The sequence below is a fragment of the Trichosurus vulpecula genome, chromosome 2 (genome assembly GCF_011100635.1).
Source record: "Trichosurus vulpecula isolate mTriVul1 chromosome 2, mTriVul1.pri, whole genome shotgun sequence".
Lineage (NCBI taxonomy): Eukaryota > Metazoa > Chordata > Mammalia > Diprotodontia > Phalangeridae > Trichosurus > Trichosurus vulpecula.
In genome coordinates, this window is record NC_050574.1 from 192,729,103 (window position 1) to 192,741,753 (window position 12,651).

Below are 12,651 nucleotides of genomic sequence, written 5' to 3' on the forward strand. Positions count from 1 at the left end.
AAAGGAGCCTTCCAGAAGGAAAAGTATGTGTCGCCCACCTCCATCCCACTCTTCTTCTGGTACATCTAAGTCCCCAAGGGTAACCTGACTCTGGACATGAGCTAGCAGTTTGTCCTTGGCATCAGAATCCTTAGCTTCAGTCACCCAACTGACCTCTACATCCAGGTCAGGGGCCCTGGAAGCAGATATCCTGAAATCTATTCCCAATCTGAGGCACAGGCTTCATATGTGTGTGTGTGTGTGTGTGTGTGTGTGTACACATATATATGTATATATACATATATACATACATACACACACATGTATACACATATATAATCATATAAGAAAGAGCAGTTTAGAAATTAATATATATACATATTCATTTATCATATACACATGCATACCTATGTAAATGGGAGTGTGTGCATATACACATATAACTTCAATTATATATATAGATTTCCAAGTGGCTCTTTCTCATATGATTCTAGATTCTAGGATCACCTCCCTCTGAATCTCTTACCACCCTCACCCTATTTTTCCCTTGTATAAGTGGTTAGTTTCAGTAAATTGGCTAATGCAAGCACAAAAGATCAAAAACATTCCACCAATTGCTCCAAAGGAGCAAGGGGCAGGCCCAGAACTGGACACATGGTTCACTTCATAGTTCTGGTGTCAGAGACACATACACTGACTTGTTATGGGAGATCTGCTCTTAGAAACCCAAAACAAGGGACAAATGTGAGTTGTTAATAATAATAGCTCATGGTTATTTACGACTTTAAGGTTTGCAAAGCAATTTACTTGTTATGTCATTTATTATTGCTATAATCTTTGCTGCAAAATGTCCATACCCTTGAAACAATAAAGCAATAAACACACCAATGAAAACTGTGAATATGCCTATGTAGTTCTGTATCACAAAGTATGAGAGACTCTCCATAAAGAAGGTAAAAGAAGTATGACATTTATTCAGACACCTGAAAATCATATCCCATAACCAAATGTTCAGCTCCCACTGTCAGTTAGCCCACTTTATCATAACAGCAAGGAACTTAAAACACCATATCACAGCCTGGAAACTTGCCATCCCAAAACCTCTCTGACTCCCTGCTGGGGTCTTCCCCAAAACGAACTCACAGTACAGCTAAGTCAGTCTGTTCAGCTCTAACGATCACAAGGGTGGCCATTAGCAGCAGTAGCCATAACATCTTTCTCTCTCTCTCTCTCTATACATTTTCTGTGCCATAACTTTCTTTTCCTGTCAGGAAACTCCTCCCACCATGTAACTTGGGCTTTCTGTGATGTAAGCAGGTCACATGGCCTATTAATGGGTGGGAAAGATCTTCAGATTTAATTGCTACTACAACTCTATAGAATGTAAACTCCTGAAAGGCAGGGCCTTTATTTTTAAAATGTTAATAAATAAGATTAGTTTTTTTTAATAAAATTGGTTTGTTTTTACCTTTGTATCCCCAGTGCTTACCACATAAGGATAGGATCCAGACCTATGATTTAATTGCTCTAGGCAATAGTTCTCAAACATTTTTGGTCTCAGGATGCCTTTACACTCTTTAAATTATTGAGGACCCTCCAAAGAGCTTTCACTTATTAAAGTATCTATGCACTGTGTATATTTATAGATAGTTGAGATATACTATTTAAGAAGTTAAAAAGTCTTAGTATTATTATGAAAATAGTTTTGACCTCATAACCTGAAAAGTTTCTTGGGAGTTCCCAGGGATAGCTGGATTATACTTTGAGAACTGTTGCTCTAGGGAGCTCTGTGGTTAGGAAACAGGTCCTATCAATATAATTTATATAATTTCTCTATAATTTATAGACTTATACTTGCCTAGAGCAATAAGAGGCAAGTGACTCACCTGGTCACACACTCAGATGTCAGAAGCAAGACTTGAATCCAGATCTTGCTGGTATTACAGTCAGTTCTGTATCCACCATCCCTCGCATGCCTGATACAGAGTAGGAGCTTAATAAGTACTATTGACACCAGCTGGCAGTAGTTTAGCTATCAGCCTTGAACCACCTGTTTCCAATCACTTTCTACTGGCAGTAAGTCAAAGGTAAACTAATATAAGGTAGCCCCTGAATATTTACTAATGCTGGTTACCTGGGGATTAAACGTTTTTCTCTGAACAAGCTGAAGTAAGCCAGTAGCACTACTTAGGTTATCTATTTATACAGTGGAATAAGATGAGGTTACAGAACCAGGGACCCTCCTATGCTCACAGTCTTGGGTTTCTATCCCAACACTTGATATTGTAGGCATGTGTGAGGTGGTGTAGCTCCCTGGGCATTCCTTCCAGGGGTTGGTGTTGTTTTTCCAAGTTCTAGAGAACATTTATGTCAAAGTGCTGCACTGGAGGACCTAGAAGGCCACATGTAGCCTTGAGGCCGCAGGTTCCCCACCTCTGTATCTAGACAAACAGATCCCTGAGTAGGGAAACTACTGCTTTTTTCTCTCTTTGCATAGTGTGGATGCACCAAAGGTGTGGTGTGCCCTGGTCAGGTAATGATAGGAATCAGATTTTGGAGATATCTGGCCCCAGGGGTGGTTGGCTCAGCAAATACCTAAGAAGAATTTGTCTGAGACTTTCCATCTCATTACAAATAGGCAGGAGGGAGGGAGGGAGAGAGGAGAGATGCTTTGCAGAGTTTTCCTATGAACCACAGAATCTTGGTTTTGTAAAGTGAACTCAATATCACCAAGGGCATAAGACAAAGAAGTAATCTTCCATCTCAGAATATGTTTTATGTTGATGCTCTGTTGCGGCTGCCCTAAAGTCAATGCTACAAGGATTAGTCTCTGATGCTATCACACCAAGGACAGCAAAGGAACAAGGAAGCCCAAGCAGGGATCAACACTTAGGTTTAGTTGAGCAGGAAGAAGCCAACAAACCCCCCAAGTTTATTCAAAAAAGAGGGTCAAACCCACAGAGTCTAGCTAAGTCAGGGAGGGACAGGTAGGCACCTCAGACCTAGCCAAATTGGGTCCAGTTACCTAGAAAGCCAGCCAGTAACAATGATCTTAATGAGTAAGGTTCAATGATGAACTTTACTGGCTATAATTAACAGACATAAAGTCTTTCCAAATTAGTTCTTAAAAGTTACCCCCTAACCCCACTCCTTTTCTTTGAAGGTTCAAAGAGCTTTTAGATACACATCTTCATGTCTTCTGAGAAGTGAAGGCTGTCTGCCAGCTTTCCACCTATTTCAAACAAAAAGCTCCCAAGTGGTATTTCAATTTCTCAAGGGCCCTACTCATCAGGTTCTGGTTAACCAGAGCATTTTTTGGTACTCATGTAACAGAAATAGTGGGCCTGGCCAGGCAGCAAGAGCTGTGAGAGAGGAGAGCGACCACAGGCCTTGTTTCAAAAGGAGCCAAGATTGTCTCCTGTGTGCACGCTGAGCTAAGTGATGTAGTGTATAGCACAATGGGCCTAGAGTCAGGAAGGCCTGAGTTCAAATCCAATCTCAGACACTCACTAGCTGTATGACCCTGGGCAAGTTATTTAACCTCTGTTTGCCTCAGTTTTCTTATCTATAAAATGGGGATAATAATAGCACGTAGCTCTCAGGGTTGAGGATCAAATGAGATTAATTATTATAAAGTACTTAGCACTGTACCTGTTACATAATAAGTGCTATATCAATGTTAGCTCTCATCATTATTAATATTAAAAATTAGGACAAATGCTTTGTAAAGATGTCCCATTAAATGGAAACATTGTGGTGATTATAGGAACTAAGAAGCTGCAAGGCTATATATATATATATATATATATATATATATAGGGCCTGGCAAATAGTATACATTCCATAGCTAAATGTTTATTGGGATGAATTAAATGATTCCCCTCTATTTACACATTTCTGAGGTACAATATAGATTAGTAGTAAGAATTTCCATGTTGAGTCTGAAGACTGAGGTCCCAGTCCTGGATCTACCTCTTGCTGGCACTGTAATCCTGAACAACTGAATTCACTTCTTTTCCCTGAGCTCACTGTATAACTCTAGTTTACATTTGGGATGTCTCTGAATAAATGCCCTTCATCAACAAGTATTTATTAAGCATGTACTATGTGCCCAGCACTGTGCTAGACACTAGGGATACAAATACATTGAATGATGTAATCTGTATTGGAAACAAGCATACATTCTAATGGGGTCTGGGTGTTAAATATTCAGAGAAAAAAGAAGGAAGAGGCTATCTGAATCCAGAGAAAGAACTGATAAATAGAAGCATGTGTAGAATGGTTTCACACACACACACACACACACACACACACACACACACACACACACACAAACTTGTGTCTAATGATAGCCATCTCTAGGATGGGGAGGGAAGAAGAAAAAAAGAAAAAAGTTACATGATAACTTTATTATACACTTAAAAGTAATACAAAAGTGTGCAGCTTTACGTACAATCATCTTTTTCTATTCTACTATGTTATGGAAATGCTTGTTTCATTTCTTAAGTTCAAAATAAAATAATTTTTCTTAAGAACATGGGTAGTATGCATACTATTATGGTTAACTAGTTTTTTTTTCCTAGTTAAGAGACTTTTTTCTTTCTTTTCATTTTTCCTCACCTAGGTTTACAGCAATATCCACAAAGTTGTGCCTGCAAAGAGACTGAACTGGAATGTATAAATGTGAATTTAAAATCTGTACCACTGGTTTCCAGCAATGTAACATTATTGTAAGTAGAACCTAACACTGGGATAAATATGGTTTTCTCTAAAGTAACATGGGACCAAAGAGAGCCCCTAGTGTCTGTGTATGTTAGCAAATTATAGAAACCTCCAGGCTGCCAGCTGAGAATTTCAGAAACATTTTTAGGAACGCTGTTGATTAGATTGATAGATTCTCCTTTTGGCTGCAGTTGGATGTTCAAATTTCTTTTCTAATTATCATCTGATGCCAATTATTATGCAAGTATGTCAGCACTGGCCCTGGGGCAATGGGAGGGGAGCATTATTTGCTCTTTGGAAATCAACCATTCATCCTGATGCTTGTTGGGAATGAGGGAAGTTCATGTAAGATTCCAAACAGGTAGGAGGATCATGTGGATGGCCTGATTAAAAAAAAAAACTATGCAAGGTTTGGAGGTGGAGACACTGCAGTTTAGAAAATTACCCATGTAAGGGAGAAAAAGAAAAATGACCAAATATTGTCTAAATTTGTGTTTTAATTCACTGAATTCAATTGTTAACCTTCAGATACATAGACTTGGCACATCTGGTACTTTTCATTCATATTAAAATACAGTTGGTTTCTTCTATTATTTGCAGCAATAGCTTTTCACTGATTCTTTAAAATGACACTGAGGATCAAGTTACCAAATAAATATTTGAGATCACAGAACCTGAGTTTTGTCTCCATGAGAGTTGATACTATTTCTAGTAATATCAGTCAAGAAGTTCGGGTTCTAGATTGCATCCCAGAGCCATAGTAAAGAGAATAATTACAGAGGAGTACCACTGAGCTTTTGCATGGTCCCTCAGGACTCCAAAGTACTCCTTCCTCACCTCCACCTCTTAGAAATCCTGGTTTATTACCTGGAAAGACTTACGTGAACTGATGCTGAGTGAAATTAGCAGAACCAGGAGAACACTGTATACAGTAACAGCAATATTGTGTGATGAGCAACTTTGATAGACTTAGCTCTTCTCAGCAAAACAGTGATCCAAGATGACTCCAAAAAACTCATGATGGAAAATGCTATCCACATTCAGGGAAAGAACTATGGAGTCTGAATGCAGATCAAGGCTTACTTTTCTTTTTTTTCCTTTCTTGTGTCTTTTCCCTTTTGTTCTGATTCTTCTTTCACAACATGACTAATGCAGAAATATGTTTAATATGATTGTACATGTCAGCCTATATCAGATAGCATGCCAACTTGGGGAGGGAGGAGGGGAGAGAGGGAGAAAATTTAGAACTCAAAATCTTATAAAAATGAATGTTGAAAACTAAAAATAAATAAATTAACTGATAATAATAAAGAAATCCTGGTTTATTTAATGTGTCATCTCCCACACATTCCTTTTGGGATTAGCCTCCTCCTCTTGAAATGACTTTGTCTGTACTTTGTATAGTCCACTAGTAGAATAATGTACATTCGTTGATGACAGGGACAGTTTCATTTTTGTCTTTTTATCTCAATGGCCTAGTATGGTATCTGGCACATAGTAGCTATTTAAGAAATATTTGTTGTATTTGATTTGAACTCAATTGAATTATTTACTACATTATTTTAGGTCTCTTAAGAAAAATAAAATACATATTCTTCCAGACGAAGTTTTCATCAAATACACAGAAGTGAAGAAGATGTAAGTATGTATAAATATAATGAGTTAATAGAAAAACCCTTATTGTATTACACTGTCCAAAATAGTCATTATAAAAGTAAAATGAAGTTGAAATATTTTCATTGAGAGTTTATTTCTTACCTCATAATTTTTAAAAGTTTTTCTATTTGTAAGTTTGAGTAAAGTCAATTGAAAGATATATTTTCTTTTTTTAATTTTCAATTTTAAATGATTGAACTGATTTGTTTAAGCATTATGATTAATTTATATATGAATTTTTAAAAATTCATCTTCTGAGAACATCCATTGCCAAATAATCTAGACTATTTAATACATCTATATCTACATGACCAAACTAAATAGTTCAACTCTTTTAACTTGAAATAAAAAAAGAAAGATTCCAAATGATACAAGTTCACTTGTATTTTACAGACAACACTACTTAGAGCTCTTGATGATATAAAATCTACATTTTCATGCCTTAGATTTAGAGCTGGAAGGGACTTCAGAAGTCATGTACTCCAACCCCCTCATTTTACAGAGCCTCAAAGAAATGCAAAGTAATTTCTGGTGGTGGAGAATGCTAATAATTAGGTACATCAGGAAAGACCTCATATAGAAGGTGTCATCTGAACTGTGCTTTGAAAGAAGCTAAAGATTCTGGCAAGGCAGAAAGGAGGAGGGGGTTGTGTATTCCAGACATGGGGGACCTCTTCTGCCAAGACATAGAGTGGGGAGGAGATGCAATGTCATATATGTTCATTGCTGTTGTTCAGTCGTTTCAGTCATGTCTGACTCTCCATGACTCCATTTGGGGTTTTCCAGGCAAAGATACTGGAGTGATTTGCCATTTACTTTTCCAGCTCATTTTACAGATGAGGAAACTGAGGCAAACAAGGTTAAGTGACTTGCCCAGGGTCACACAGCTAGTATCTGAAGCCAGATCTGAACTTAGGGAGATGAGTCTTTCTGGCTTCAGGCCTGTGTTATCTAGCTGCCAATGTCATATATGAAGACTAGCTAATAAGCCAATTTGGTTAGACTAGAGAGTATGTGAAGGGAAGAAATATGAGAGGAGTTTTAATATCATGCTAAAAGGTTTTTATTTTATCCTAGCAGCAATAGGGAGTCATTCAAGATTATGAATAGGAAGTTGGCATGGTTAAATCTATGTTTTAGTAGTGTTAATTTGGTACCCATGTGAAAGATGAATTGGAAAGGGGAGAGACTGGAGATGGAGAGACCAATTAGAAAGCTATTGCAATGGTCCAAGTGGAAGACGAGAAGAATAAAGTCCACATCTACCTATACTACAAATAAATGAAATGTATGAAAACACAAATTAAAAAATAGAATCTTGGAAAAGGCTTGGGATGTCATCTTTTTCAATCCCCTCCTTTTTACAGATGAGGAAACTGAGACCTAAATACATGAATTTTCACACAGCAAGGGATTGAGACTTGGAATTAGAACCCAGGTCTTCTGACTATCAGAGAAAGGATCTTTCCAGTAGAACTGTACATATTTAGAATTGGAAGGAACCTTAGAAGTCCATCGCATCTCATACCATTCAGAAATCACTTCCACAATCTTATTTCTCATATTTAGGGAATATGAGAAGGTAGAGGATTTCGGTCAGGGACAATTCAACTCAACAAACATTTCTTTTTTTTAATCAGCTCTTCTCTTCCCAAAGATTTTTCTTTTTGAGAGGAAAAGTTAACATTCATTTCCACAAGATTTTGAGTTATAAATTTTCTCCCCATCTCTACCCTCCCCCCACCCCAAGATGGCATGTATTCTGATTGCCTCTTTCCCCAGTCTGCCCTCCCTTCTGTCACCCCACTCCACCCCCCCTTATCCCCTTTCCCCTTACTTCCTTGTAGACCAACATAGATTTCTATACTCCATTGCCTGTATATCTTATTTCCCAGTTGCATGTAAAAACATTTTTTTTAACATTTTCACCAAACATTTCTTACGCAGCTTCTATGTGCAAACCACTGTGTTGGATATTAGGGATACAAAGTTGTAAAGTCTCTGCCCTCAATAAACCGAAAATTTAATGAGCAGTATATGACAAATCCATAAACATGATAACAAGACGGGCTATGATAGGGACAAAGCAAGACAAAGTGCTCTAGAAACATCTGAGAAGGAGAGATCACTTTCCTCTGGAGACCGCTGGGAAAGCGGCATCGAGGTGGATACACAAGCTGAAGAGATAGACTTCCACAACCAGAGTTGAGTAGGAAAGTGTATTCCAGATATACGGTCAACTCGTGCACTTGAGTAGAGGTGGGAGAATGCAGACCAGCTGAGTCTAGAATTCTCTGTGCTTTTCTGACCCATTGGAGTCATTGCTTGACTGTTAGAGTCCTTCCTCCTCTGTGGAGTATTTGGCCAGTGCCTGTAAGTGGAGAATGTAGCTAAATCCAGCTATATTAGGCCCCCAAAGATGATGCAGTGTGTTGATCTGAATTATGGGGGTTGGCTGGTCAGGTCCCCAAATAAATGTTTAATTGTATACTTCATTTTACCTGAGGAAACACTATAAAAGAGTCAATTTCACAATTTAAAGTTTAGTTTTAGACCTTGAAAAGACCTCAAAGAACAATGAGTCCAGTCCTGAAAGTCAGAAGATCTGAAAATTTGGTTTTCTGAATCTTGTTTCAGAATGAGAATTTGAGAATTGGAAAAGAGTACACTGGCCATTTAATTCAACCATAACTCCCAAAAGAATCTTCTCTACAGTAGACCCAACAAGTGGTCATACAGTCTTTGATAGTAGGGCAGCTAGGCAGTGCAGTGGATAGAGCACCAGATCTGGAGACAGGGAGATCTGAGTTCAAATTTGACCTTGCTTATTAGCTGGGTGTCCCTGGGCAAGTCACTTAACCCCTATTTGCCTCAGTTTCTCATCCGTTAAATGGGAATGTACTGGAGAAGGACTCTAGTATCTTTGCCAAGAAAAACCCCATAGATTTGTCCATGGGGTCATGCAGACCCCGACATGTCTGAATAACAACATTATTAAAGGGAAAACCCACTGCCTCCCAAGGCAGCCTGTTTCATCTAGAGACAGCTCACACAATAAGGAAGTGCGGTTTTTTCCTTACATCAAGCCCAAATTTGCCTCTTTGTAACCATCACCTGTGGTTACTAGTTCTGCCTCCTGGCTCCAAACAGAACAAATCTAATCCCTCTTGCATATGGTTGCCTTTCAAATTCTTGTGCCCCTGGGTCTTCTCCAGGTAGAACATGTCATTTCCTTTTAGTTCATCTGCATATGGAAGCATTTTTCTCACAATATTGGACCACCACTCCACTCAATTTATGCTATTAAATTACATCAGGTTCGGGGATTAGATATCTATTCCTACCAAGGTGTGAGAAGCAGGAAGTTGAAACTAGGTTGGACCCTTTCTCCCAAGACAGATGTTCAACTTACAGTTTGTTTTCATTACTGTATTTAAAGCGAATTTCTGAAATACCTCTTGAGCATCAATATAAGAATTTCCCTTATTCAAAAATTGGGTTTTCTGGGCCCCAATTTAAATAACCTATTTGGAATAGTTGATCAAAGGCTTTTATGGATGGCTCTTCCAACATGACAGCAACTAAACTGAGAACAATGGAGCCTTTCATGTTTTTATATGCTCATGAGATATGAGATTAAGCAATCACCAGTAGCAGAAGCAACAAACATTTGTTGAGTACTTATTCTATACCAGGCACTGTCACAAGGTCACAAGGACCTGAGTTCAAATCTGGCATCAGACACTTACTAGCTGTATGACCCTGGGCAAGTCACTCAACCCTGCCTACCTCAGTTTCCTCATCTATAAAATAAACTGGAGAAGGAAATGGCAAACCACTTTAGAGTCCTTTCCAAGAAAACCTCAAAATGGGGTCACAAAGAGTCAGCCATGACTGAAAAATGACTCAACAACAACAAGGCGAAACTAAGCCGAGGAAACTGGAACTTTTAAAGCATCAGATTTAGATGACACTGAATGCACCTCAGGAGCGTAGAAACAACAGAGTTTAACACCTGTTTACCAAGAATAATTAGTTAAAATAAAATCCAGATCATTGGATAGATGAGCTCCTCTCCAAAAAGTACTCTGACACATATACACACAGATACATTGCAGGGACCCCTCTGAAAGTGGCCTTGTGCCAGCACTCAAGGGTCTTTGTGCTCCCACCATGTATCAATATCCCATGCCCCACCCCAGCTGAGAGTGTGCTTTGTGTCACTTGCCCTAGACAAAAATTACAGCTAGTAAATATCTGCAGCTAGATTTGAACACGGGCTTTCCTGACTCCCGGTCAACAGCTCCATCTACTGCCTCACCTAGGTTGGCGTCAGGCTGTGGAAAGCCTTGAATGCCAAGCTATGGACATTAGAGTTCTGCAGACAATGGGGAGCCATTGAAAGTTTTTGAACTACACTCAAAAACATACATAAAGGTAACTCTGGATTTCTAAGGCAGTTAGTGGTATGCGATGTTAGCTCACTGAGGATTTCTTTAGCGTTATTTTCATATGTGATTTTTTTTAAATGAGAAGAGGTCCTTTTGGGGGACCTTCTTTTTAAATCTGAAAAATAATTAAAACAATGTGAAGTTTTAAATGCCAAACGAATGTGTTTAGAGCCCAACTGATGAGAGTCCCTGCCAAGCCAATTATTAGGATCATCTTTAAAAATGCTAAGTCTTATTGAACCTTCTAACAAAAATGGCACTTTCTTCCTGATGACCTTTCAGAGAGAGAAAATTTGTGGGACTGACTGTAATACTTTATCACTGCTACCATGGAAACCAACCAGAAGTCTCTTCTTCCATGTAACACAGACCTTTATGTAAATTAAAAAAACTCCAGCATCATACACTAGGCTCTTGTTATGTGTGACCACCAGCAACAAAATATATTTGAAGCAGTTTGAAGCCAGCTTCTGAATATCAAACGTTGTCATTTAAAAAAAATAGCCAGCCTATGAACATGCATATCATTAAAGCATTTATTTTCTTTAGCTTCAGGTACATAAATTCCTGGTGTTTCTGCTTGAAAAAGTCCTGACAGCTGAAACTGCAGGAATTCATGAACCGGGGAGTTATTTTTAGTAAATGCTTTCAACACACAGTAGAGTAAATGGCTTTATTGCTTCCTTGTGATTTAAAAGAGTCTGCTAGGGAAAGAGAATAAGCATTGACATAGTACCTACTATGTGCCAAGCATTGCGCTAAGAGCTTTTACAAATACTATTTCATTTGAGACTCACGACAACCCTGCAAGGTAGGTGATATTATTATCCCTATTTTACAGTCAAGGAAACTGAGGCAAACAGAGGTTAAGTGACTTGCTCAGAGTCACACAGCTAGTACATTTCTGAGGCTAGATTTGAACTCAGATCTTCCTGAGGACCGTAACTCTGTCCACTGTGCTATCTGGCTGCTTATTGGCAACTATTTGCCAGTTTTCTGTGTTCATGTTTTCCTATGCCCAGACTAAACTCTTCTTTTAGAAAGGAAGAAGAGGCTACTACAGGATCAAATTAAAAGTGAGAACTCCCAGTCTGAGTCCTTTTCCATTCTACTGATGAGCTAGGTAGTTTCAATGCCACCCGTTCTTGTATGGGATGATTGACAAGTCAACTCGATTCAAAATAAACGTTTATTTATTAGTGGGGAATGAACGTATTGTGTTCAGTATGCTGTGCTAGGGACTGTGGGAGAAATGGAAATAAATAAGAGAGAGTCCATGCCCTCCATGATCTTGCTGGCTCATAGCCAACTAAAATGAAGAATCATGGGAGCAATCCAGTTAATTCAGGTTCCAAAATTGCTCAGTGTTGCAGGAAAAAGGGGGTAATGTGGTATAGTGGATGGCCACTGGATCTGGCTGGAGTTAGGAAGCCTTGAGTTTAAATCTCAACTAAATCACTTGCTAGCTGTTCTAGCCTGGGAAAGTCAATTAACCTCTGTGTCTCAGTTTCTTCATCTGTAAAAAATGAGACAGTTGAGAATGATGGCCTCCAAGGTCCTTTCCAGCTATAAAACTTTATATACATATATATGTATACACACACACACACATACACATATACATATATATGTACATATACAGAGAGAGAGAGAGAGAGAGAGAGAGAGAGAGAAAGAGAGAGAGAGAGTGATGCTGAGGAGGAGGTAATGTCTCAACCTTGTAACAACAATGTAGCAGCGACTGTGGCTGTGTAAGATCAATAACACCAGCACACAGAAGGGCTGCCAACATAGGTTCTTTGATCTGTTTTTCTAAGGAAAGCAACCTTAAGGGGTTAACAAT

General features: G+C 38.7%; 1 protein-coding gene across 1 annotated transcript in view; it reads left to right on the plus strand.

The window, feature by feature from the left end:
• The window catches only part of RXFP2 (relaxin family peptide receptor 2), an 86,347-nt gene that overhangs the window by 24,060 nt on the left and 49,636 nt on the right, over window positions 1-12,651 (plus strand). The window contains exons 4-5 of the mRNA XM_036744005.1: window positions 4,604-4,709; window positions 6,268-6,339. Of these exons, the coding sequence (XP_036599900.1) occupies window positions 4,604-4,709; window positions 6,268-6,339 (178 nt within the window). The remainder of the gene's footprint in view (window positions 1-4,603; window positions 4,710-6,267; window positions 6,340-12,651) is intronic.